Below are 27817 nucleotides of genomic sequence, written 5' to 3' on the forward strand. Positions count from 1 at the left end.
AATGGAAGTTTCTGCCCTCCTCCTAAGTTTCTCAATAAATTGGTCTAGGAATCTGCATTTTTAACAATTTTCAGGTGGTTCTGATGATAAAAGAACAGGAAAAATTGTGAAAGCTCAGACCCATTAACATCCCGTTCAAATAAAAGCAAGAGGAAAAGCAATGAAAAATAATTTGAAAACTTTAATGATGTTGTTTAGATAGTAAAAACATAAAATCTTTTAAATAAAGTACATTCAATTTCTCAGAGCATCTAATATTCAGATAATTTATAGTTCATAACTTTCCAACATTAAACAATTGACTAAATAATGCATTTTCTATAAAATGATATTACAGCTTATACAGGTAAAAGTATATTACAAAAACACTCCACACAGGAAGAATGGCAGTACCTATTAAGAAATGCTATAAACTTTCCATTAAAAAATATATTTTATCTCTCATTTGTCATAATAATAAACAGAATATATATTTTTCTTTCTAAAATTGTCTTACACAATTTCCCTTTAGGATGATAATATGTACAAACCTTATATCTGAATGAATATAAATAGAAATACTGTAATAGTGTTACAGATATATTAGTAACTTTTACAGGAAAAAAATATGGCTTTCTAATAAAAGCCTCTAGCACAGCTGAAATCTCAAAGCTATTTAAGTTAGACATTCCCATATTTAGTAAGGCACAATGGATCTAGTTTCTTATTTCCAGTTGAATTACTGCAAGCAGTAATAAGGGAAAAAACAGTCAGTAGATATGGGACCAGATCTATCAGTTGGATAAACCATTTGGGGTTTGTTGAACTTTTGGGGGAGACGTTAGTTCTTTCTCCACACCATTATTTCTTTTTGTGCCCTGTGACCAAGTCTAGTCCTTGGCGATGAGAAAGAAATCACTGTACCCCCCTCAAGTGCCTGAGAAGCAGTTTACTCATTCATTGGATCTGGTCTGTTGTGAGGAAATAGCCCAGTGACCATTTCCGGTTATAAGCAGCTTATTTTTACTGATTGGACCTGGTTCCCTATCATTTCTAAAAATAGCTTCTGATATAATCTGTACATGGTGAAGCTGTGAAGGAACCTGATGGTCTTCTTCAGGCTCTGAGTGACAGTTTTGGGGAAGTGGTATGTTTTCAAGTGCTTCAGCGCATGCATTAAGCCCTTCAGGGTGTCTTGGTCGCCATTTTTTATTCTCCACAGGCTGAGCAGTTTCAGAATCTGCTCACTTGATTTGCATGCCTTCACCGTCTTCTCAATGTCTTCCGTGGTCACTTTCTTCCCTGGCAAGCTTTCCATCAGGCTGCGGAGCTGCTCAAAGGTGAGGTTTGCGTGTCCAATGTGCCGCTGTACGCTGTTTTCACACAGGTCGATATCTGCATCAAGCAAAAGCCAGAAGACACGGTCACATAACGTATATTCTAAAGCCACCACCACAAAATGACCACTAGGCAGAAGGAGGTTCTCCTAGAATTTCATAAATTTGTTTTAAAGATAACCTTCTCCTTCCTTTTTATGGGGGGGGGGGGCTATGTGATGCTAGTTATTTGTGAGGACTGAGTTGAATATTACTTCGTGTTAGAAAGGGTAATATGCTTTATGTATTCTAGACATCCAACAGAGCTTTATGAAAAGCCCTAATTTTGGAAATGAACAGTAGAAAACTATAGACACATCACTCTCAGTTTTCTAAGAAAAAATGGAAAAATTAAAACCATAACATTTCAGAAAAATAGAAATAAAGTATTCAACTTAGCCATTTTGTAATATAAACTTTCATTAGTGGATATCTGATATATACCCCATTGGAAGAGTTAGGTGTGACAAATGGTCTTTAATAAATAGCACCAGAGGATTACTATGGAGGAGGAGATCTGAAAAACCCAATAGAATGAGGACAAAGAATGGTAGGATTCATATGGCCTAGAGAATATTTCAGTAATGAGCTGGAACATAAACGTAAGAAGGAGTATCTAACATTTCCATTAATGACAGGAGTCATTTACTGTCTGTGAGCCCTCAGGCAAGGCACTTCATCTTTTTGGGCTGAAATGTCCTTGTTTATAAAATAGAGAATTTGGCCCCTTCCAATTCTAACAGTCTCTGATTTTGTATCCCACCCCTTCCCTCCTTTCTTTTCCTGCTTCAGGGCTAATTATAGTTTCAAAGAATACATTTTTCTTTGCCAAAACAGAAGAAAACTTTGCACAAGTGAAAGTCAAAAATCTTAGTCTCCTAAAATAGCAGGCCTCAGTTTCAGATGTTTGAGGCTTTTGGGGAAGTGTAGGGCTCTTTGGTCATCTAACTACAGGTAAAGAGCAGATGGGTTTCTCCCTGACATTGTCTGCATTATGAAAATCTTCCTCCTCCTTTCTGGCAGGTGCTCCCAGTGCCCAGCTGAAGTCAGAACTCTTTGCACTGCATATCCTAAAGCTTATAGTCCACACTGGATGAAGCTTCCTTTTCCCTTTTGGATTCTTTCCCATCATAATACACACACACACACACACACACACACACACACACACACATTTCTAAAGGAGATTTTTTTTTATATATAAAACTCTAAAACATGAGAGTACTTGGTTTTAACTAGCCCTTTTCTCTAAGAGGCTCAAACACTTTACAGACCTCATCTCATTAATCCTCACAACATATGCTATTAAAATGGTAATTTTAAAATAGGCTATGTTGTGAGGATTAATGAGAGGACATCTGTAAGACACTTGGAGGCTCTCTGGAGAGAATTACCAAATAAATACAAATAAATACAACATAGCTTCTTGGAGGAAATGCAAGATAAGATCCCAAAGTATTTAAAGAACATCTAGGTAAGCCAGAGGGGACACTAATAAAACTGCTAAGGGATCCAGAGGTAGAATTGCTGAGGTCCAGCCCTGTAATTGAAATGGATTGCCTCTTGTTTTAGAGTGTTCAATATAGTTTAAAAAGCAGTTGGGATGTGGAGGAGGTGAGAATAAAACCTTGCATGACCGCTCTAGGGGGAGCTTCTACGCGATCACTTGGTGAAAACATTTTAGTCCAATAATAATTCCCAAAGGGAAACATCGTCCATACAACTACACAGGTGCATAGTCTTATTGCTTATGATCAAGGGGTGTCTTTGATTTCTGCTTGATTTGTTTATTTCAGGTTACCATACCTTGGAAGATCTTCTTGACTATATCTTGATCTTTGTTTTGGTGCTTCCATAACTTCAGGAGCTGAAAAGTTTGTTCTTGTGAGCTGTATCTCCGTTTTATCCTCTCTACGCTCTCTGCGTTTACCTTGGTGCCCGGCAAATTGTCAACCAGGACGCTGAGCCAATTAGGGGTAAACTTTGTAGGAACGGCAAACCTGAAGAATGCCTCCTCACACAGGGTGACATCTAAAGGTGGGAAAACCAGAAAGATTTACTTAGCAACTGGATTCCTGGAAGTCTAGTGGGCAATAAATAAATAAGCCAACACAATAGGGTTTTTTCAAAATCGAATGTGTTAAAATGTGAAGTTTGGGTAAAATCAGCCCTCTGTTGGCTAGTTTCACTGGCAGATTGTCCACCCAGCTGGGCATATGTGCTTTCTAATGTTCTTTTAGGGCATTTAGGGGAGAAAATTTAACAAATGTCTAATGAAAATATTGTTATAAATAAATTGCAGCAAAAAATTCTATGACTCGATATACACATTTACGTATTTTAATGTAAATATTAAATATCCATTAAAGGGTTAGCTAGCATCCACAGGTTACTTCAAGATCAATGTCAAAACAAATATAATTACTGTCTTTAGAGGAACATGAAAAGTAATCTGGGGTAGCATACTGGTTTTGGCACACACATAAACACATAGTTTACCTTTGAGAACACGGACGGATATAGACGTATAAGCATACATTAAGTGGGAAAATAATCAACACAAAAAATATGCCATTTAGAAAAGAGGTACAATGGCCTGAGTGTCTGGGTAGAGTCTGTTTATCCCAGGGATTCACAGTTTGTCTTCAGATTCATCAGAACTGGATTTGAATTCTGACTCTGCCCCTTCACCACCTATCCTGAACCTTAGCAAACTTCACAGTGTTTTTGTAAAAGGTTAAATCTCATATAGCAGAAGTTCCTAGCATATAGTAAATGCTCAGTGAATGATAAAAATAAAATTTAAAATGAGTTAAAGAGAATGTTAAAGTTAGAAGTCACTCCTCTTATCACTCCTTCCCTCATTCCATTGTTTGACTAGGACAGCAGAAAGGCTAAATGACTTGTCGAAGATTCAGATTACAGGGTGAAAAAATGTTGGAACTGGGTTTGAATCTTAAATATCTCAGCCCACATTCCTATGTTTCACGTTCTTCTATGTCATATGAAAAGATGCCTGGGGGAGTCAAGCTGGTTAAATGACAAAAGGCAGGTCATCGACAGTGTGATGCATCGTTGATAGAAGGTCTGAGATTAGTCTACTGGTAGGAATGACACCACTTTGGGAGGCGTTCACATAATAAGCGTGGAGCTAGTGACCCTTCCTGAATACAGAGTTGAGGACCACCAGAGGAACTGATTACTTAGAGGCAGTGAGACCATAGGTAACAAAGCAAGTTTTCATTGTCTGATTTGTTACCGGTTTATGTCATGATGCTTCTTAGTTGCCAGTTTTTATTCTTAAAAGTGATAAAAATGTATAATTTACCAAAAACTCTACAACTTGGATTGACAATTTGGCCTTAGACATAATCTTTACACCACCCCTTCCCCATGAGTAAGATTTGATTCAAGTATAAAAGGGAGAAAGTCAAGTTTGGGAGCACGATCATGACAAGGTGAGACCTCCGGAGGGATTTGACTTGTGGCGTTAACAGCCACACAGAGAACAGTCTTAGCTGGTTAACATTTAAGAATGGAAAAACTAGGAGTTTCACTGAGAAGGTAGCCAGAGGGTCTTGCGTTCAATTCAGAGGTGGTACAAAGGCTGACATTTTGAAATATAATTACCTATTCCACATTTTTGAGTCGATTCACTGTTTCCAGAACATACATTGTCATGAGTTGCATTTCCTTTCTGAGTTAGAAGGAGACCAAATGCACTGCAGTTTGTGTGTTTTCTACAGGGTGCTTTAGATGACGTCTCATTCGAGAAGAACCCATCTGGACATCTTTTGCAAACTGTATTTCGCTCTGGGGTTCCTACAGAAAATACCAAGCAATTTAGCACCTTCTTGTCAACCACTTGCACTGCAGACATCCTATTAAGACAGTTTTAGAAAGACTTTTCACTTGGTTTTTACTGCTACTATTACGGTGCACAAAACTTCAGGCATTTTTCACTTCATTAGACCAAGAACGAAACCTCTACGCTTAGTAGCCCCTCAGGCAGTTCTCCCTTCCCTGTAATACAAACACAAACGTGATGCTGTTACCTACAAAACACGAAATGAGAGGGAAAGAAAGAGTAAGGGTGTTCATTTGTCCTGCCTGGGTTCAAGCATCGGTGAGGCCTTGTTGTCAGCCAGATTCTTCACACTTTTTTTTCCTGGAAAATCATGAAGATAACTGCTGTGTGTCTGCTGTAATATCATTCTTTGAAATCAGTCCCCACTGAAGGCTGGGTTGTTCAATTCCAGTTGGTGCCTCCTGAAGTCCTGTCTTTTCCTGAAGCCTAATTGTGAAGCAACTCATAAGTATGCTAACCTTGAGAAGTAAAAATTTACAACATTCTAATAAACTTTTGAAGGTGGCAGTAAAGTTGGTCACTGACTCAGAAGCGTAAGCCTGCAGTTAAGCTACACAGTAAATGGGAGATGATATACCATTTGCTTAAACTATTGAGTTTTAAAAGAGCACAGTCGTTAAAATTTCAGGGAAGGGTGATTGCAAGGGTATTTTATTTTGTGGTGGAAAGATAACTTGGTAAGTTTGGAGAACTCCACTGGTTAGAAACACTTGAACCAGTCAACAACTAAAGATAAACGCCCTCAAACCCTTGACTCTATTATGTGTGGGTTGATTATACATTACAGTGTATTTGCATATGAAAATACCTCCATCTAGTGTAAGCTAGTTGAACAGAGGCCGACTTCAATATTCAAATGTAGCTTTTCCAGGCCAAATCTGGCTCAGGCAAGAGAACAAATGCAAAAGGGACAAATGAAAGCTACAGAAAGTTAATAAACTTCATTTATTAAAAATTCAAACCTCCCACCTCATTGTATCAAGACCAGAAGAGAAAGAAAGAAAGAAAGAAAGAAAGAAAGAAAGAAAGAAAGAAAGAAAGAAAAAGAAAAATGGTTTGGTTCTAGTTTCAGCTCCCGCTTCTTCTAAAGCGATGGATGATGCATTCGTCAGTGACAATGACAAAGGGCTGGCAGAAAAAAAAGAAGGGGCAAACCACGGGCCTGAATCTTTCCCATGCCATTGCCAGCACTGCAGTGACATCGTGTTAGGGAAACTTTACACAGAAGTCTAATTTTTTGTCTTGTTTTGTTTAATACTTTCTTACTACACCTCTCTCCTTAGATGGGATCCGACTCCACACCAGTCCCTGCACTATCATAAGCAGAGTATTTGGCGAGGACTCCATAGTACTCTCTCATTGAGAACACACTGGGCATCAGTGGACTTGGCCATCTGGACCCAAGTCTCCCTCTGCCAACTGCCACATGTTCGGAAAGCCAACGGCACAAAGAAGAATCTTATCATTCTTCAAATACATGCCGAAGGCTCGGGCCTCGCCATGCATCCCGATGAGAAGGTCAACGATACAAGGCATTCTTTCAGGTAATGGAGCTTGTAAAGTTCTTTTACTTTAAGAATAATGGAAGGTAAAGTTTCTTTAAAAATTTGGGAGGCTTTCTACAATGACCTTTTTGAGCAGGACTTCCCTCTTTTAGCATTTTTAGAACTTTCTGTAAAAAAAAGTTTTACCTATCTAAGTAAATGACGTTACCTTATTAATATCAGTGAAAATGTAAATGGCATAACCTGACAGGCAAAATGTGAGATACCATAATGAGGAGAGGCGCTCTGCTTTCCCATTGAGGATGTCATCATGGCAGCCGAACGGAAGGACCTCGGAATCACAGGATGCAGAGACAGAATGGAGTAGGTAAAACATAGAGTGGAGACAATCTGACTTCAAAATGACAGCAGCAAGGAATGGTTAATACTTTCTTGGAATAACACTGCACAGTCCTTCCTTCTCTTTGGACTGGAAACCTCTTATTTTCCATGAGGAACTGCTCTGTGGGTTTTTAGGGAGGGAGAGGTAAGTAAGCCCACGGTGGCAGCACAAAATAAAATGTGTCTCTTTGTCTCAGTCTTCTGGCTGCCTGCTTGCTTCATTCCCCAAACAAATTTTCATGCTGGTGTGAGAAAATTCCTTGCTGTTTCCATTTTTTTCCCCAAATTTTTCTAGTTTCCAAGCTGTAGAGTCTCTGCTTAATTAATTTTTCTGCATATACAACTGAACTGCACTGAATTAAATGGATTTGGTTTTGTTGGGTGAGTTGGACCCCCTACAATTTGGTTTAGCTTTTGAATCCCAAAGCAGCATCCAATAAAAGCTAGGAAGTGTACCCCATTTCTCCCTCAAATACTCACGCTAGAGACATGTTGAGGCATACTCATGCAATTTGCACCTCCTGTAATTTTTATACAATCCGCAACTTAGGAAACTAAATAGATTTCAACTTTTGAATGTTTCCTCGGTATGCCTTTAAACCTAAAGTATTTGTCATCAAATAATTTAGGCTCTGTGTATCACAACTTCTGAACGTTAAAATAATTACAAATAATTAGCATCCTCTAAATCAGTGGTTCTCAACTAGGGGCGATTTTGGCATCCAGGGGACAACTGGCAATGTCTGGAGATGTTTTTGGTCATCACGACTCGGGGAGGAGTGCTCTTGGCATCTAGTGGCTAGAGACCAGGGATGTTGCCCAACATTCTACAATGCACAGGACAGCTGCCCACGAAAAGAATTATCCAGTCCCAAATGTCAGTGGCACTGGGGGTGAGAAACACTGCTTCAGACTGAGTAATCAGAATCTGTACTGATTACCACTTCCTCCAGAAAAGTGACAAAAGAAAATAAAAGGAAAGGGAAAAAAAAAAAAAAAAGGAAAGGAAGGAATATTCTTAATTTTCCCAAGCCACGAGAAGACACAGACTACGTTGAAGCTTCATGAATATGGTAGGAAAAAAATGTGGGTTGCAGCTTTAAAAGATTCAGTGCACACTGGCCTTAACCTATGCTGTTCGAAATGCAAAAAGAGAAAGTACTTTGTAGACAAGTACTGACTCTTGGCTTGACAATCTGTTTTGTCTAAGATAAAGAAAAAGCTCATTTTAGAGATGCTGCCGGTCTTTATCCTCACAGACACTCGACGCCCATGCCAAGGGAAGAACTAGCTTCATTTTTAATAATGAAATGCATTTCCCCTAACCATTCTCATTTTTTACATAATTAATTATAACTGCTCATTGTTAGCACTCCAGAGCCTCATTAATATCAGCCTAATTACTCTCTTGGTATCAATTATCGTTTCTGATGTTTGTCAAAAAGCACTGCAGTTTGAAGCTGTCCGTGCTGAAAGGAAACAGAGAGGTATAGCTCAACTATAAACAGTGCGACTCAGAGTGGGTCCCTTTAAAAAAGAGCACTCCATCACGCATCTCATTAGAGAGCCATTTGCCACATTGGAGATTTGTCACTAAATTGCCCCGGAGTGGCAAAGTATTCCTCTGAGAAATGGCCCTTTGGCAGCAAGCCAGCCACATAGGACGTACCTGGCAGGTTCTATTACCTTTGCAATTTGCTATCCTATAATATCATCAGGACAAAAGCGTTCCCTTAAACTTTCAGTACTACCTGACTCTGTATGATCTCATTAATTTTGCCGCGGGTTGAAAGCCGATGCGTACCAGCGAGGACTACTCCAAACCCGGGGAGACAGCTCCTGTGCTTCAGGCAGAACTCAAGCTCCAGGTAGCGCCCTTCCTCACACTCGCACACACGGTTGTGGGTGCGATTGCACTCCTGCTTGACGTACTGGAGCTCCTTGCACACCGGGGTGCAGTACAGACACTCGTCGCTGGTGTGCCAGCGGTCTGTGTAGTAGTGGTTGGGACAAGGGACGCACACGGTCTTCCGTCTCGCTGTGCAGTGCTGCTTTAGGGAGGTGCCGGGAGGACATTTGTCACACATCAGCTGACGAGAGGTTTCTGGGTCATAATGAAGGTACTTGGGAGGAAAGGTTTCCTGGGTGGTCCATTTAATGGAGATGTCCAGGAACTAGGAGAGACGGAAACGGTGAACACGTTAGCATGGAGGTAGGGTGACTTTTCTGCACAAAAGCATCGTTCGACTCAAAAAGTCCTTTACTACCTGAAGCCTCGTTACCTTCCTGCCTACAGGGCTGCCCCACAGAAGGAAAGTTCAGAGGCCATAATTCTTGCCTCTAGTAGCTTAATCTCAAAGACCAAGATGGGGGTGGCTACACACATTTTATTAAGTAGACCCAGGCTCATAGATGCTTTATTTCCCTAGGTTTCAGGATTATGTCCTGATTAATGAGTTGGGTGAATTAGTGGTTCTCAGAATAGCTATACCAGAATCTCCTAGACTCCCTGATAAAAATGCAGATTCCTGGGATTCAGACCTCTACCCATTCCAATTCCACAGGTGTGGAGCTGGGATTAGGGATTTAAAGAAAACTCCTGCAGTGACTCCAGTGCGTGAAATCCATACTGAGTAACTATTCTTTGGTTCATTCGCTTCACAAATAGCTATTGAGCCCTTAATATGTGCCAAGCTTGTGCTGGGCAATTAGAATGCAGCAGTAAGTAAAGCAGTCAAGAAACCCTGCTCTGCAGGAGTGTACAATCCACTTGGGTGGTGGGTAAGAGAATAAATAACAAATTACAGATAAATTACATGTTAGAAGGTAAGTGTTGTAAAAAAAAAAAAATCAGCAAGTCAAAGAGATTGGAAACCTGGAGGTGGGGGGGACTAACAACATTTAAATGGGGAGGTCACCATAGCTATAGTTAGGACTAGATGATATCTGTCTTTCAATTTTCCCATTCTAAGACTTGATGTATAGTGGGGAAAAAAAGAGCTGGTGACGTGTGAAGACTGCATGATTATAGCAACAGTCATCCTGATCATTGATTCATTCACTCAATCATGCAGCAGCTAGGCACTGAATGCCTACCAGGAATGCACCAGGAATGTACTGGTAAGTGAGACGTATGCCCTGTCCTCATGGAGCCTGCAATTCATGGAAAGATTCCTAGCATTTTAAGACTGATATTTCTTCCAGAACATCATATGGCCCAGCCTTGACTCTTATAGGTAAATGATGTCAAGAAAATTAAAGGACCACCTCTTTCCAGGTTAATTGGGAAAAACCTCAGGGAACAGGCAGGGTTTCAGAAGTTTCTATATATAAAGTCAGGAAGAGGTCCAGCGCAGCAGGAGAGAAAATTTCACGGGTGAGGGTGCTTCTTGGGAGGGCAGCTCCAACTGGGTGCTCTGTCTTGTATTCTAGATCTTCAAGGGAACATGGAATTAGTTCTTCACACTAATTGCAGAAATCACACACTCAGAAGAAACAGTGTTGTTTGTATGTAGGGGGTGGTTTATTTGGTTTTAATTGTTTGCTTATGGTACAGGGATCAACACTGACTATTTTCAGGCTGTGGGGAGGTGGCAGACCAAGCACAATAATTTTTTCCAAACTTCTCTTCTTTATAGAACACAGGAAATCCCACAGAAGCCCCTTGGCCTGGGAAAAGCATGCCGAGCTAGGGAAACAGCACTCCCTTTTGAACTCAAACTGACAAAGGTAAAAAATGGCCCTTTTCATAAGCATTTGGGCATTTTCATCTAATTAACAACACATTCACTTCTTACTGGAACATGGCAAACATCAGGGCTGACTAGACCTTATATGAGCTGATAAACCAGAGGAAAAGAACAAAATATCTCACCTCAGGCCATGGACCTTGGAACCAAGAGCAATTTTCAGAGTCCTGTGAGGTAAAGGACTCCTAACCAACAAAAAGAATACAATGCAAAATCAGGGCTGCTCTGGGGTCTTCTCAAGACACCCTCATGACCTGAGGGTTTCTAGGGAAAATATGTTCTTGAATTTCCCTGGGGCTTTCTATTGGCTGAGACGAAGTTCATCAACATTACGAGAAAGAAGAAAGGAACCAGTAGTGGGTGGAAACTCTGGTTTGCTCTGAATCTTTCAGAAATATGAAATCTATTTATTCATTCAACACACATTTGGTGAGCACCCACTGTGTACCAGGCATCGTAGAAGGAACTTAGCATATAGTGGTGCACAAAGATGGTTGCTGCCTTCAAAGAGCTCACAGTCTAGCGAGGGGTAGATGGCAAAGAAATGAAGATATAAATAACTACAAGTAGCAATCAATGTTTCGAAGGAAAAAGAGCAAGATGGAAAAGTTTTGTGGCTACTTGGTCATTTCAATGGATTATGTGACCTTTCTTAAGGCCCCTTGCATGGATTTGGCTTAAATATTTCTAAAATCTTCAATGCTAAGGAATGAAGCTTTCCCAATGCAACTTGCAGACATACGGAAGCAAGGAGAAATGTTTTTTTCTCTTGCTATTCACCTTTGATTTCCTGAAAGACCATTTTTAAAGGTTATGTCACTTTCAAGAGCCTTGACTCTGAGGTGCAAAGGGACACCTTTGTCCTCTGTGCTACTGCTGAGTGAGCCCCATCTTGGTAGGACTGGAATTCCTAAGACTTCCTCCAGCCTGACTCCCCATCAGTCCCCCTTTCCCATTTCAACGTGGCTCAGTTGTGCCCATTTACTCATCAGCTGACTCTTACCTCCCTTACCAAGAAGTGATGAGGATGGGATGGGAACCACCCACCCCACAGATGGTGCTTGTGTTCCTCAACAGAAGGAGCCACACAAATTGAAGATCTGACCAGGAAAGCTGATGCAATTTATATTTTTCTAGGCAATTGGACATGACACTGTTGGTTTCCAGAAACCATGCTTTGGAAATTAGTTGCCATTTCTTCAAAATACAGGGAAGTTGAGGTGAAAGGAATCCACAGAGAAATAAATAAATAAGGTTGACTTAAGGATTAGAGGGCAATTATATTAGTGAAAGTAATTTCTCCAAGGCCACCGCATGGGATTATCATATATATTTTTAAAAATCAAAAAACCTTGAGGAACTGCAAAATAACTTGTTTTTAGCAACTTCTATTGGGCCTCTGTGTTTTATTTGAAAATTTTCCACTTTGGTAAAAAGACAGAACTGTGTGGCCAAAACTGGATGGTTAGGTCTCAATCTCTGGTTAGCCCCAGTTCCCGCACAGAATTTCTGGAACCAGTTACTGGACAGAGGATGGGCAAGATCAATAGAGCTCTTCATCTCAGTCCTGTCTTTGACTTTCTTCATCATTTCCTGGAAAAGCAATGAAAAAGATGCCATAGGATGACACATCATCTTAACATTGGCTCCATCTCCTTTGTCAGTTGATAGTATTTAAAATCCATGGGAGTTCAAAAATAAATTTCTGCATAACCAGTGATGAACATCTGCAAAAGCTAGGACACATGCACAGGTGTGTCTGCAGAAGCATAAAGTGCTTTTTGTAGAAGAGGCCGCTTTGCTTTGGGTGTTTTATGTTTGGCTTTTAGAGAAAAATGGGATTTTTCTCTTTATTTTTCCTTTCTTCCTCCTCCCATTCCCTGTGTGTCCATCCTTTGGTGTAGACCACTTGTGCTTGAGGGAATCTGGGAGTCCTCCAATCTTGTGCTTCCCCTCTGATTTTCCGGAAGCCCCAGTGCACCTTTCCTTGAAAGTATGCTTAAAGCGCCATTTCTGATGGCTTTGTCCTTCTTCCATTTTTAATGGTGGACAGTGGTTAAAGAATCTTCTATTTCAACCCAACCATCTTTCCTCATCTATCAAATGTTAGTAGAGGATGGTGGTGATTGGATAGAATGAGTTGTTCTCTAAAGTCTTTTCTAGCTACCATTATAATATTCTGTGGTTTGCGGCACCTGGGTAGCTCAGTCCGTTAAGCGTCTGCCTTTATCTCAGGTCATGATCCCGGGGTCCAGGGATCAAGTCTCACATCAGGCTCCCTGCTCAGTGGGGAGTCTGCTTCTCCCTCTGCCCCACCCCCTGCTCCTGCTCTCTTTTTCTCTCTCTCTCTGACAAATAAATAAATAAAATCTTTTAAAAAAAAATTCTGTGATTTGACAGCAGTTGATTAGCTAATAGGCTTGGAAACAAATGTCTTGCTTTAACCCCCTTCCTACTTCTTGCTCCACCGTTTAATTTGTGAAACCACTTTGGGCAGCAGAACCCTCTTTTCCAATCTCCACTTTTCACACTCACCCGTGCCTTCTACTCCCTCTGTAAAACCAACGGATGCCCCAGTGACCTGAATTCCCAGCTACCCCTCCTCCTCTGGCATGCCATCTTTTATCTGCTCTTGCCATGGAGGTGGTCCTTCACGGAAGTCGGTTGTGTTTGTTGCTGAATCTGTTTATCTCATTTGATATATGTATCTGTATATGCTGCAGTCATAACTATCCTTAGGTAATTCTGTTAAACATTATGTAAATTAATCAACATGGGTGTGAAAAAATTATTATTTTTCTAGGAAATTGCTTTGGGAATGACTTGATAAAGATGAGCCACAATGAAACAAAAAAACCAAAAATGTACTATAGAATTTGGAGTAGCTGAGACAACTGTGAAAACAAAATGGGGTAAACATCTAGAATAATCAGTTTGTTTCATAAATGTCTTTAAGTGCCAAAACTGAAATGGATGGGTAATACATTATAGAACAGGGTTTTGTAAGAAAGACAGCAAGGACTTCAGTTAGCAAACACAGATTCCAGGAAAAGTCTTGGCCAACTCTCAAAATACAAGTAAATGGATGTTTATTTAAATGTTTTAGTTTATGATACATGTGTATAATTTTTATTATTAAATGTTTTAATTGATTTTCTTGTTAATCATCTAACTCTTAATCCCAAATATACAAAATTTCTAATTAAAATTCTCAATATGTAAGAGGTGGAGTGGTATGGTAATGGTATGTGCAGGTAACAAAAGACGGACAATATGAAGATGGAATTCTGTTTTGTCTATTCCACTCTAACATACGTGCATCAAATCTCTACTCTGTGATAGGCAGTAGAATTAAAAGTAACCTTTATAATATTTTGGTTTTTACCTACATTAGAATGTTTTATCATTATTATTGTTAAGTTTCTACCAGTTAAAAAATGAGTCTTAGAATGAGTAAATAACTGTCCTAGGCCACAGTCATTAGTGGAAACAGAATTCAAACCCAGAGCATGTGCCATATAATACTGTTTTTTGGTCAAATTGTTTAACATTTACCAAATGCTCTCACTATGCTATAGCTTTCATGCATAGTCTAAAAGTAAGACCTGATGAGCTTGTTTTTCATTTAGACCCAGGAGCATAGAGTTAGGAAATCATGAAAGATCAACCGAAGCCTTCCTGAAGTCCAGAGGAACTGACGTTGACTTTTTTTCTTTGTACTAAGACTAGCACTTACTGGTCCAAAGCTACAGAGATAGAATTTCTCCAATGTTGATTTGACCAGAGCACTCTACTGGTGTATACTTTGTTCTAAAGGGCAAAAGAAGTATACACTTTGTCTAACAAGTTTATTTTTGCATTATGCAATGCAGCCAATTCCGTACTACTGGGCTTTCTCTCTGATATACAGAACCATGAGTGACCCAGTGGGTTTCCGTTTATGGAAAATTCATTAAAAGGAGCCCACGCATAGCTTGAAATAGCTACTTGGTTTGGGAGTTCCTTTTGTGATCTCTCGTCATGATCTTTGCCACAGAGAACTATTTGAGGACTATCCAGAGTTAGCTAAACTTCTGGTCAGTTTAGAAACCATGCCATTTTACGGTTCATCTTAGCCAAGAAGGGAGACATTCAGGATACATATCATGGTGAATTTTTCCTGAAGATCTCTTATAGTATAAACTATAAAGCTTATTTTTAAACTATTTTCCTATGAAGTTAAGTGTATTTGATTTTCTATAGTCTTATAGTGTAGTAGCCCATTCGCTTTTTCCTCCGTTCCTTAAATAATTCATTTATTCATTCAGCAAACACTTCCTGAAACAATTCCTATGCTCCAGAAATACTGCTAAATGATGGAGTTGAGTAAGTTAATGTTCCTGTTTCATAGGAACATTCATCTAAAAGCCCAGCCTGATGTAAAATACTCATAAATCACTGCAAAACAATTGGAAGCAGAAGAGAGGAGAAAGAGGATCAAGAAAAGATGCAGCAGAGAAACAGGTCAGAAATTATGATGGGCTGAAGTTAGGCACTGATGTTGGAGGAGAGGAAGGGATAGATATGATATGTTGGCTGATTGCATGGGGAGGGTGTCCTAGAAAAAGCAACTAAAGAACATTCCCATGAATTTGAACTATTAGGTATGTAGTATTGCCATTAATTACTGACACCAGGAGAAGACAGTTATAGAGAAAGAAAATGAATTTAGCTTGGAACATCTTCCATCCATGAGACTCAAGTGATGTCTACCAGATAACTGGGTATGTGTATTAGGAATTTAGGAAAGAAAGGCAGCTAAAGACACAGGTTTCAGGGTTAAGAGCACATAAATGGCTCTAGAAGCAGAAAGATCAGGTGGCATTACCCAGGGGTATTGCATATAAGCATAAAAGGACAAAAAGTTAACCCTGGAACTCATAAACATATGCAAGATGCAATGAAAAAAGAGAAGGTAAAAAAGGTAGGAATATCACAGTGTTTCAGAAAAAAAATGCTAAATGGATAACTTAATAAATTCTTAAAAGTATCTAGCTTGGCCATTAGATCAATGTTAATTAAGAAGAGCACTTTTAGCTGGAAACTTGCATTTAGACTATGTATACCAGGGTTCCAAACTCAGTTTGATCACAAGGTTTAGTAATCTTGAGCCACTATCTTACCTCTAAAAGGAGAATAATCCTTATTTTAACTATCCCTGTACAGTTGTTTTATTTCAAATGAATAAAAGGAGGGACACAAATAAACTTGGTAAAGAATAAGCTTCCAGACAAGTAGGAGGCATTATTACGTGTGCTAATTATATAGAAGGTGGGCACGTGTTGCATGGTGCACTGGGTGTTATACGCAACTAATGAATCATCGAACTTTACATCGGAAACCGGGGATGTACTGTATGGTGACTAACATAATATAATAAAAAATCAATAAAAAAAAAATAAGGTGGGAAATGGGAGATATTTTGAACCAGACTTATTTCTGAAGACACTTTGAAGTTTCTTGTTCAGTAGGAAGTAACACACCTATGATACGCCAGAAGTTGACTATCTGCCCTATTCTTAATTATCTCTAGAGAAAGTGTCTCTGATTTTTTTTTAATTAGTTTCAGTATCTTCCCAACTTGTATCATTTTCTTGGTCTATATTAAATGTTTCCGAGGCAATTTCATGGGTTTGCTTAGAGGGGCCGGATAGAAAGGTATTTGTCTCCATCCTCCTTATATGCTTAACATGGTATCTTATACATGTCAAGTATTCATTATATCTCATTTAATTTTATTCAACTCAACAGATACATCGAATGCTTACTATGTGTAATTACTGGAGATGATATATGCACACAGACAAATATCCAACATGTAAATTTGCAAGAACAAGCAAAAAAATCTGCAGTTTTCTCATCTGTAAAATGATACTGATGACAGAATGGGCCTCAAGGAAAAAAAAATTTAAAGCACCTTTCATCACACGTGGCATTTTGCAGGTACTGTTTCATTTGCATTTAGTTTCCATCCTCAAGGTGAATGTAGAAACAAAGCAGGTAGTTCACTTGAGAGGTTTATCTGCCGCTGCCAGGTCCCCACCTAAGGGTCTCCCACAGCTTAATAATTTTCACAATAGCTAGTTGTTTGGCTGAGGATGATGTCTCTAAGTAAGAAGTAAGAGCAAAGGCATTAAATCTGTTCAACTCTTCTGCCAACAGCTACTGCAAGGCAAACAGCAAAGGAAACACAAGGAATTATGATTTATTAGCTGAATCGCTGAGCCAGATTCTACACTATTTTGCTTCCCTTGGGGCTGAAGAACTGTCTCAGGTAAACTTCAGCTTTAAATGCAATTTTTTGTTCTTGTCAGAAGTTTCCTTTAGCTGTTTGAAGCCCTTTAAGTTAATTAGCAGTACCTTGTTTATGTTTGGAATCATCCAGAATTACCAGGACAGATTTGCTTATGATGCTTTTGGTGCTTTGGAGTTTTACAGACAACTGAGTTCAATAGATTAACAAATGAAAAGAAAATGAAATGAAAATGAGTAGAAATGAAAAGAACAAAATGAAAAGATAACAAATGAAAAAAAAAAAAACCTCGGAGGAAAAAGAACTAGCAATACAGGTATACGTAAAACTTTCCAAGAAAGATATGTAGAAACCGCACAGGTTTGGGCCACCGGATCTTAATATTTCTTCTCTTGCCCTTCTGTTAATCACCAGATTTGAGATTGACCATTAATTCTGAAAAGCTCAACTCAACAGTTGAGTTGAACTCAACTCAACAGCAGAGCCGGTTGCAATTTTCTCTATAATTATGTCCATTGAGGTCCATTTAATAAGCATCACTTCAGAGAATTCCAACTATAGTCCCTGGCATTTGGGGCTCAGAATTGGCAATACATTTTAGACTGTTGATAATTTTGAACATCAATTTTTTAAATTCCTTTTTATTTCTACAGTGCTTTTCTTTGAAGGTACTATGTTACATCATTTTCTTAATCTCTTTTGGTTGTTAATGATCTGGATTGAGGTCCAATCAACTTATGGTTAAGGGCAGCTGGTGAGAAGAAGTTAGGATTGAGAAGCTGTAGCCATTATAAAATGGAACAGAAGCTACAAGTAGAAATGGAACAAAACAGGGTGTGAGTTAAACATGGAGGGATTTATCATGTGCCTCCAACATGTGAAATTCTAGAAGCCCCAGGTGATACAGGAATAATAATAGCTTAGTGCCTTATATTAGGATATACCAAGCTCTATACTAAGCTCTTTCTTCACGTGCTATTGTCATCCTTCCCCTTCACCAACCTCTGACGAGATAGGATGATCCCTATTTTATAGATGAAGAAATAGAGTCTCAGAGAAGTTTAGTGATGTGTCAGCGGTCACAGAACCAGTACACATGTGAGCTGGGATTTAATCCAATCCTGTCTGAATCTAAGCCTTTAACAACTGACTCTTTCCTCTGGAAACTTGCAGTCTTATGCAGGAGATAGTCATATAAATAATCAACTACAACACAATATAAAGTTCAATAAGATCTATCTTTTACCTATCCATCTTATCTCTGTATCCATCTTGCCTGTCTATCTATCTATCATCTATCTGTCTATCTATCTATCTATCTATCTATCTATCTATCTATCTATCTATCTATCTATCCAGCCATCCCTCTACCTAGCCATCCAGCCATCTATCTATCCTTGTCCCTCCCTTGTCTAGAAATGCAGTAGATCACACGGCCTCTCTGGACAATGGTTCTGTGAAACTGAGCGGTCCTTTACACTAAGCAGTAGCTTCCTGGTAGTGCACCCTCTTGAATGTGCTCTTCGTCCTTTTCTGCCTTACTCTTCTTTCACGCACTCCACCTCCCTAGGATTGCACTTTCTAGTAAGGTACTAAAACATGTGTTTGCCTCATGCTGTGTTTCCTAAGGCATCTGGGCTTTGAACTCACATCCAGTAAGGAGGCCAAGGCATTTAATTTCAAAAGAAAAAGACATGATGTCCTCCCTGGAGCCAAAAGAGGAGCTGAAAGAGGATGAAAAATACATTGAAATCACTTTGCCCAAAGATTTGACCCTCGTGAGCCCCACCTGGGTTCTCTTCACCTCAGCAGAGATCTCTGGGTTTGAAGGCACCCACAGAAGCTTGGCTCTGACTTACGGATATTTTGATTCCCACCGGATTCTGCTACTAGATGTACGTTCCATTAGGACAAAAAAACTCAGCTAGGTCATCTTAGGGGAATTTACTTCACCTCTCTGAACCTCAGTTTCTTTGTCTATAAAATAGAGACTAATCTGGACATCATAGCATTTTTATGAAAATTAAGTGAAATATTGTGTGTGACTTCCATATACTAAACATACCCTAAGAATCATTAGTGTCTTTCTATTTTATGATTTCCTTCTTTGGCTCAGCTTCCATGGGTGGAAGTTTTCTGGATGAAAGATGGCAGTGGACCTCTATGAAGGAAGGGTCAGTTGGAAGCAATGAACAGAAAAAACATGATCCTTGTTTGCTTACTCTCACATAATAGAGTGTCGGGTAAGTTAAGTATCTTTTGACCTTTCCATTTTGCAGCCCAGCTACGCTTTTACGTAAATTTAGATCCCTGAATTTTGAATTTCAGCAACAGAAGAAAGAAGAGGTCCTTCCTCATTAACACTTCTAACAATATCTTTGATAAAGGAGGAGTTTCAACTAATGGTTCCACTAATAATCTAATAGTTTCAACTAAAAGTTTCAACTAATAATCTAAAGTCACAGGTCAGGCACTATGATTAAATGCTCCTACCGCTCAACGATCAAATATACCTGAGGTTTGGCTACTGTGTCATCGGCACTGGCTGGGTTTTATGCTGCTAATAAACAACTTCAAAATCTCAGTGGCTTAAAAATAACAAAGGTTTATTTCTCACTCATGCTATATTCCTAGCAAGTCCACTGAAGCCTAATTAGCATTGCCCTATGTGCAGGACCTAGAATGATAACATAGCTAATATCTAGAACATGGCTGGTTTGCTGTGGAGGAGGAAAAGAGAAAAAAAATAGTTGGGGGAGGGGTCATATGTCCACAGGTAAGTGCTCTAATTTGGAGTGACATATCACGTTTTAACTCATGAGTCAGTGGCCAGAACTATTCATTCATGTCCTCTCCCCACCCCCCACCCTCACCAGGAGACTGAAAAGCAGTCTTACCTTGTTTCTGGAAGGGAGAACTGAGAGCAATTTACAAGCAGCACTAACAACCACATCTTTGCTCAATAAACATCACTCATAGACCTTTATTTTAGCACAGTTCAGTCAATTTTCTCTTGTTTTTCCTCAATATTAAAAGAAGGGACAGGGGGCACCCATCTGGCTCAGCAGGTTAGCACATACAACTCTTGATCTCGGGGCTGTGGGTTCGAGCCCCACTTTGGGTGTAGAGATTACTTAAAAATAAGATCATAAAAATAAAAAAAGGGACAGAAAACAAAGTGTGGGAGCAGAGATTTCTTTCTATCAGCCTGGTGTAGTACTCAAGGGAAGTATTTAACCCATTACCAAGCTTATTCTGCCCGAAGGTTTGACATTTATTCCAAAAAGCCACGTGCAGTTGTCAAGTACTTCCTTATGAAGACAAATGCAAAGAAAATTCTGCAATGAGTCTAGGGAGATTGCTAGCAACCACAATTATACCTCTTTGCTAGTCCTAAGGGAGTGTCTTGGACCCGGCTTCTAACTAAATGGAATATGAAAAATACTCACATTAACAACTTCTATGCACACTAGCTAATGACAAGAAGGACTTGTTTCCAAATGAGAAAATGTTTTATGGTTTAAAAGAATAATCTGTGATCTTAAAACAAATAAGTCTTACTACTTAAAAGTAGATGACATTTCAAAAGCTGCTTCCCCTGGGATCTCACTGACTTAAACAGAATTTCTTATATGGGAAACCACGTGGGCAGAAGAAACTGACAAGTGCAACAAAATAGATTATTAAGAAACACTCGTTTAAGATAATTTTTTTCATAGGGGCGCCTGGGTGGCTCAGCCGGTTAAGGGTCTGCCTCTGGCTCAGGTCATGATCCCAGGGTCCTGGGATGAAGCCCCACATTGAGCCCCCTGCTCAGCGAGGAGCCTGCTTCTCCCTCTCCCTGCGTCCCGCTAGTACTCACTCTCTCTATCTCTCTCTTTCAAATAAAATCTTAAAAAAAAAGATAAATTTTTTTCATAGATAAATAAGTCCTTTTGATTTTTGCATGTTTGGAGTATTAAATCATGTATCATCAATTTGTTACTATTATTTTTTAATGACAAGCTCAAAACTAAAACAGACCTCCCACATATTACCTGGTCCAATACCGCTATTTTATTTATTTTTATGATTATGATTTTTTATTCAAGCATAATTAATATCCAGTGTTATGTTAGTTTCAGGTGTACAGTATAATGATTCAACAATTTTTAGAGATGGGTAAAGTTAAGACCCACAGTGCTGGCGTCACCAACTGGACCTCAGACTGTAACAGAACCTTGCCCTCCTGCCACGGCAGCAATCTCACCGTCACTATGTCCTACTGAATTTCTAAATTACATTTTTGTTGTTGTTGTTGGTGGTGGTGGTGGTAGTGCAAATTGATGGTGGGGGGAACTTTTTAAAGAATAGGTTTCTGATATCCGTATTTTCTACGAATAAAAGAAATCAGTTTTTTGAACAAGAAAGTAACATTACATGGGAAGGTAATTGAGGTTTTTGAGTCAAAGACCAGGGAAGAAAATTGAATTTACCAAAGGCAGTCAGGAGGTTTAGATGAATTACAGCCTTGTTTTAAATCTAAATCCATCTTGACACCCATTTTCCTATTTTATAGTTGATTATTTAAGAAGTTCTTACAGAAAATGCCTCCAAGGTACAGACCAAATTGAAGTGAAAATCCTAAGGCTATTCTTTTTATTTTTATAGAAGATGCTTCAACGAAATTAAACAATGTCTTCACAGTATTAAAACATAATTTTAGAGAGGCATTTTTTTAAAAAAATCCAAATAAAGTAATAAATCAAGGCCATTAGGAGCACATTACTTGGGTTTTTTTGTTTCTTTGGGGGTTTTTTTGGCAGGGCTGTAGGAAAGATACTTCATTTCCTCCTGCATCGCCTACCCATTATGGTCCGGCTGATTCAGGTGTTTCTCAGAAATTGGGGTGAAAACGACCTACCCAGGCCATACCTGGGAAGTTATGTCACCTTGAGTTGGGAGGAACCATTTTAGTGTGTCTGCAGACTGTTCTGGCCTTCGGGACTTTAATTTAGAGAGGCCAGGTAAATGTGAGAGGGAGTGGGGACCACACAGCTTCGTACCTAATGTCTTGTAACACTATTCTTATCCCTTACAACTGTCTAAAAGAATTCTTTTTTTAGACTTTCTATGCTAGTCACCCCAAAATATTCTGTGGTAGTGAGTTCCAAAAACTAATTACATGTCACATAAAAATGCTGTCCTTGTATCTATTTCAAGTTGGCCATACCTCAGTCTTTCTTCTTGCACAGATAGTTTACAGATGTTGCTAGGATTTCCGATTCACTAGTTCCTGCTATTGTGGGTTGCTCAGTTTTATTTTGATTTTTGTTTTCTTTTCTAAACATGGCTGCTATTACTGTTCATATTAGCATTTTGTTTACCGGACTATTGGTATCACAAATGCGCTCTAGGGCTGCCTCCCTCTCTCCTCTCTGGCTGTGTGCAATCAATCACCCTTCCCTGCTGCTTTAAAAACCCGCTGTATGCTGATGACCAGACATTTTTTCTTCAGCCCAGGCTTCTCCTACACTCTGAAATTTTGAATCCAAATGTCTACCTGACTTCTCCATCGGCGCATTTTACAAACACGTAAAATTGATCAAACCAAACATGAATACTGGATGCACGAGCCAACCAGATGTGGAGGTCAGGAAGTGGGTTCAACCGAGCTTGGGTAGCCCCTCCATGGGTTGCTATAAGAATCTAGTTCCTTTCTGTTGCTCACTTAAGAATGAGTCTTCATGAAGATATGGATAAGAACCTTCATAGTAGAAATGCACAAAAGAATATCTAAAAAATTGGTCAGGTAGATAGGGTGTCATATCTGTATTTTGAAAGCGATCTAAGCCAACATTAGAATGTTAAATCTCTGGCAGTAAGGGAACTGTTGGGAGATGATATAACACGCTACCATATCTCACTATAGTTCCTTGGACTCTGCAAACATACTTCAGTGTCAGCCACTGTGGAGACCTGGGTGCCACAAATATGAAGAAAATGGAAATCTGTGTGGTGGTGCTACCCCCTCTAAGTTCTGGAAAAATTTGTGGGGGATTTCTGTTGTCACCATGACTTCGAGATGTCCTGGGCCATTGAGAATAATCTCGTGTCCCACACACTTCAGGATGTCCTCTTGACAAAAAAATCTATTTCTCATTATCCTGGGCTAGATTCAGATTCCATTTTATAGATACACAAAGTGGTTTTTGCATGATTTTTATATATACTGAACTTTCTAGGAATTTAACAACATAAACTTGGATAGAAGGTTGTACTTTGCTTTGTTTAAAACTTTGCAAAGTTTGTTCACCATTTCAGAAAAGCAGTACGCAAAAGCCAACACTGATCACGGTTTTGAACCCCAGCAGATCGCATGGGCTTTGGCCTTTGCTCCTAGTGGTGTGTTCGCGGCAATTTCACATAAAGACGCTAGCATCACTACTTCGTTATGTCTACGGTGGAGTCTTATTTTATTATTAGCTACTTTCCTTTTATTTCTCCTCTATAGTATCGTTATGCTAGTATATTGACTTTAAAAATTATGTATGTAGGTAAAATATAGGTACTCTAAACTTCATTTCAGGGGAGCAAGAGTTGTTAAAAAGGATTTACTTTCAAAGTGCATGGAAGAAGTGATATGATTGAGAATTACTGCCCTACAGGGCACAACATACAAATACACTGATAATTTTGGCACTTTTCCTCCATCGTAGCAACATAAGGGACAGCCTAGCGTCCTTAGTCAAGGCCTTGAATAATGCAAACATAAATTTTTATAAAATTACTCTTTCTCTGCAATCTCCTTCCCAGTCCTCTTTTTCCAGCTGCAAAGGAGAAACTCCAGCTAAAGAAAATGCTACTGGTTAATGAGATGCTGAAGGAAATAATGCACAAAAAGCTTTCAGAATAGGGAACATGCAGGCAGGAGGGCTGAGGGTTGCTCAGGGCAAACCCAGCAGGCAAGTTAGTGGATAAGAGAGCAAGAATAGTTGAGTGTGTATTTAGTGCCCCTCTGACAGACACTGCCATAGCTCTCCTTCTAGAACTAAGAGGAAAAAACCTCTGGCACAGAATGCTTTCTTTCCCCCAGCCCATGGAATTTGATAACTGTGGTTTAAGCCTAAGAAGTAAAATTAAAGATCAGATTAAAATTGGGGCACTGTGCTGAAGGTTGCTAGGGGCAGGGATCAGGACTGTTTGGGACTGAATATATGTCAAATTCTCCTACAAACTTCAGAATGATCATTCTCTTAAAATAAGTAAAGAATCCAACAAATAAAAGCGAGAAAAATACTCTCAATCACTGGGCGAGGGGAAGGAAACCAAAATAAAGAACAAAACAACAGAACAGACCAGAAAAGGCATTATCCTAATGGACAGGGGGTCAAGCAGTGGTCTTGAGGAAAAAAAAAAAATCACCTACTTGCCCCCAGCCCCTTCACCCCCACACTCCACCCCAAGTCTCTGCACCATGACATGCATTAGCTTGGGGGTCAGTGGATGGTTCGGGCACTACATAATGGGAAGTTTCACCCACCAGGTAAAATCTAGGCGTAGGCCAGGATGTTGCCAGAGTATCGGGTGGCCCCTGAGCACCCATTAATGGAGCGGCCTGGGGACACAGCTATCTCACCTTGCATTGCAGGCTTCCCCTTGATACATTCGTGAGCATTCCAGAGAGCCAGTGACTGTGGCCTTAGTCTTGGTGGCCATGCCCCTGCACTGCTTGCCTCCTGTCATATCCTCTGCTCTCCCAGAAAGAATCTAGAATTCTGCTTTGCCACACGATTATACCTTTCTCCTGCTTCTTACGTTTAGGACACCTGGATTTTATCTGCAACAATGAAAACATTCTAGTCCTCCTTCAAGGTAATAGGTAGTGGCCTTCTCTTCGTCCTCTGAGCATCATCAGCATTTCGTTGGCAAAATTCACTTGGGTCTAGATTTACCCATAGTGATCTGGGAACATAATGCTAGAAGCTGCTGTTAATACGGAGCAAGAGATATATGTGGTTATCTTGCATGTCTGCATAACATCTCTATTTTATAGAAGAGGAAACAAAAACTCAAGATGTAAGTTGCCCATGGTCATTTATCAAGTAGGTGGTGCTGCTGGATTTGAATTTTGGTCCAATTGATAATTACTACACTGTGGCTTCCTTTATAAGGACTTGGAAGGCCGAATCTTTCATATGCCTAGATCACCCAGCTCCTGCCCTTTTGTTACTCTCAGTAGACATAGAATTAATAGTCCAGTGTCTATCTTCTCCATTAGACTGTAAGACTCATGGGGGCAGGAATGGGGTCCATCTTGTTTTCTACTCTGTCCCTAGTGCCTAGGGGCATGCCCACCATAGGACAATTTCCTATGATGCTTCTACTTCTTAAAACTGCGCCAAGGTGCTTACAAAAAGACATCTGGACTCCTTGTTGTATAAGTACAAAGTATCCATCTCCAATCATTATCAAAGAAAGTCAATCTCAGAAACTACTGAAAGGGAAAGGGAAGTCTTTCCCATTGAAAGTATTTACTAGGTCCAAAATACATAGAAAGTCTTCTCTTTTGATAATGCTGCATCACCCACAATTAGTTTTATCTCTACACATATCTATCTCCCTAGAGAGACGACATATCAAAACGTTCATTTACTTATTGCTTAGGAGCACTTATTACTAGGTACATACATTATTTAGTGGAAATTCTGAAATTTAAAAGTCATTGGTAATATGCTTATTATTAATTAAATCTTTGGCAGAATACAAAGGCAAGGAAGAATAAAATGTCCCCATATTAGCAGCAGAATTATGTAAACTAGCCAAACCCTAGAATGATTAAATTACTCATGGTACATCCATACAGTGGAATACCACACAGTGGAAATGAATGAACTAGTGTGCATCCAACGGTAAAAAAATGATCTCATGAATGGAACTTTGGTCAAAGTAGCCAGACATAGAAAAGCGATAAAGTTCATTTATAGAAAGTCCAACTACAAACAAAGCTCATCTATGATGTTAGAAGTCAGAATATTGAGGACTCTGGTTATGGACGTAGTATGACAGGGATGGAGCCCAGGGAGTTTCTGAGGTGCTGGTAATGTTGTATTTCTTCATCTGGCTGCTAGCTCACCAGGGGTCACTTTGAGAAACTTTATTACGCACTCACGGGTTGTGCCATTCTCTGTGTGTGTTATGCTATAATAAAGGTTTACCTTATAAAAAGTTCTCCATAGTGACCATGTTCGCGGAGCTATTTCATATGTTCTATCTTACATTATTTAGAGGTACATGAGATTAGCATACTTACCTGTGCACTCCTGTCCAACCTACGTTTTCTTTAGTGACTTTGCTATTTATTTACTTATTTACGCTTTTGTGTCCTGGAGACTAACTGGACTTCCTAGCCTTCTACTCACTATTTGTGGGTTGGATGTTGAAACTCAAGCATTTACTCCAACATGTTCGAAACACATAGGTGGCTTTATGGGTTTTCCTATCCTTTCATGACTGTCTGATTCACATCTTAATGTATTCTACACTCTGGTGACATAAAAGAAATAAGTCATTAGCCATAGAATAATCTATAAAGAAATCTTATTAACTTGATTGGTCAAAATCTAAAAAATAAAAAGAGGTAAGCTAAGTCACAAAGACGCCTTTCTTTCCGAACAGTACATTAAAAATAACTTATAGCCCTATTTAATGCTGAACTTCAATTATTTAAATCTATTTTAGAACATAATTAACATTAGCCCACCAATATCTTCCACATTACATTGAAGATGAGAACTGGATTAAACCATTTTAATAATAAAATCGTATCCGGATGTTAAATTGCACAGTTACGAAATCTGTGTACCTATGTGTGTACATGCATGTGTGTGTATGATCTTTTCTCTGGTGCCAAGTATGCAAAATTTCCTATAACATTTGCTTAAGAGGGGAATGAGCCTCATGATGTATCCTGTCATGTTCACTGCATCCAAATTTTATGCTAGTTGTAATAGTTTTAAGAGGACTGACATCTCCCAACTTAGTCTGCTTCTAAGGGGCCACTTTAAATAATAATAATAGTAATAATATCCATCTAAGCAAAGATTGTATGAACTCCTTGAGGTCGTCAAATAATCTGCAAAGAAGGAAGTAAATAAAATAGATACAAATCATTCAAACGAAAAAGGTTTAAAGCTCCTCTCTCGTTTCCATAAACCCAGCAGGAACTTTCCAGGGCCAAGGGATACCCTAGCAGCGGCGCGATGAGCTCTCGGAAGAGGTCTCCTGTTCCAACCTGCCCCAGCTCTCTCCTGGGACGGGGAGCGCGCTGAGCTCGGTCCCCAGCGGGCCGCGGCCGGGCAGGCTCCCAGGCGCCCGCGTCCCGGGCGGGCACTTACCACGAGCGCGCAGCACAGCAGCTGGTTCATTGCGGTCCCCGGGAAACCTCAGGCGCTGGGCGGCGGCGGCGGCGGCGGCTGGGCGAGCGCTCCGGTGCGTCTCCGCAGCCCGTGCACTCATCACGTTATATATAGCGTCCGGGCGACAGGAAGTATCGGCTTGGCTTTGATCATTCATTCTCTATCTGGACCAAACTTTGCACCTTTCTTTTTTAGGAACTTGGGCGGGAGCGGTGGGGGGGGTGTGCAAAGCTCCGGGGTTAACGCTTTCAGAGCCGTGGCGGAAAGAAC

At 39.7% G+C, this 27817-nt stretch overlaps 1 protein-coding gene across 1 annotated transcript; it reads right to left on the bottom strand.

The window, feature by feature from the left end:
- Window positions 1–161: 161 nt before the first annotated feature.
- On the bottom strand, window positions 162–27817 carry TNFRSF11B (TNF receptor superfamily member 11b). Its single transcript, XM_026495525.4, has 5 exons — window positions 27527–27817; window positions 8914–9283; window positions 4986–5177; window positions 3162–3386; window positions 162–1374 (listed from the first exon to the last, which is right to left on the bottom strand). The coding sequence occupies exons 1-5, from the start codon at window positions 27554–27556 to the stop codon at window positions 986–988; spliced, it is 1206 nt and encodes a 401-aa protein (XP_026351310.1). The 5' UTR covers window positions 27557–27817; the 3' UTR covers window positions 162–985.

The sequence above is a fragment of the Ursus arctos genome, unplaced genomic scaffold (genome assembly GCF_023065955.2).
Source record: "Ursus arctos isolate Adak ecotype North America unplaced genomic scaffold, UrsArc2.0 scaffold_6, whole genome shotgun sequence".
Lineage (NCBI taxonomy): Eukaryota > Metazoa > Chordata > Mammalia > Carnivora > Ursidae > Ursus > Ursus arctos.

Excerpts from the sequence above, each read along its gene's own strand:
- TNFRSF11B (XM_026495525.4), bottom strand. The coding sequence starts at position 27,556 with ATGAACCAGCTGCTGTGCTGCGCGCTCGTG. Across the intron at positions 9,284-27,526 it reads TGCTGTGCTGCGCGCTCGTG|TTCCTGGACATCTCCATTAA; the intron begins GTAAGTGCCCGC and ends CGTCTCTCCTAG. Across the intron at positions 5,178-8,913 it reads GTTTGGAGTAGTCCTCGCTG|GAACCCCAGAGCGAAATACA; the intron begins GTACGCATCGGC and ends TATTTTCTGTAG.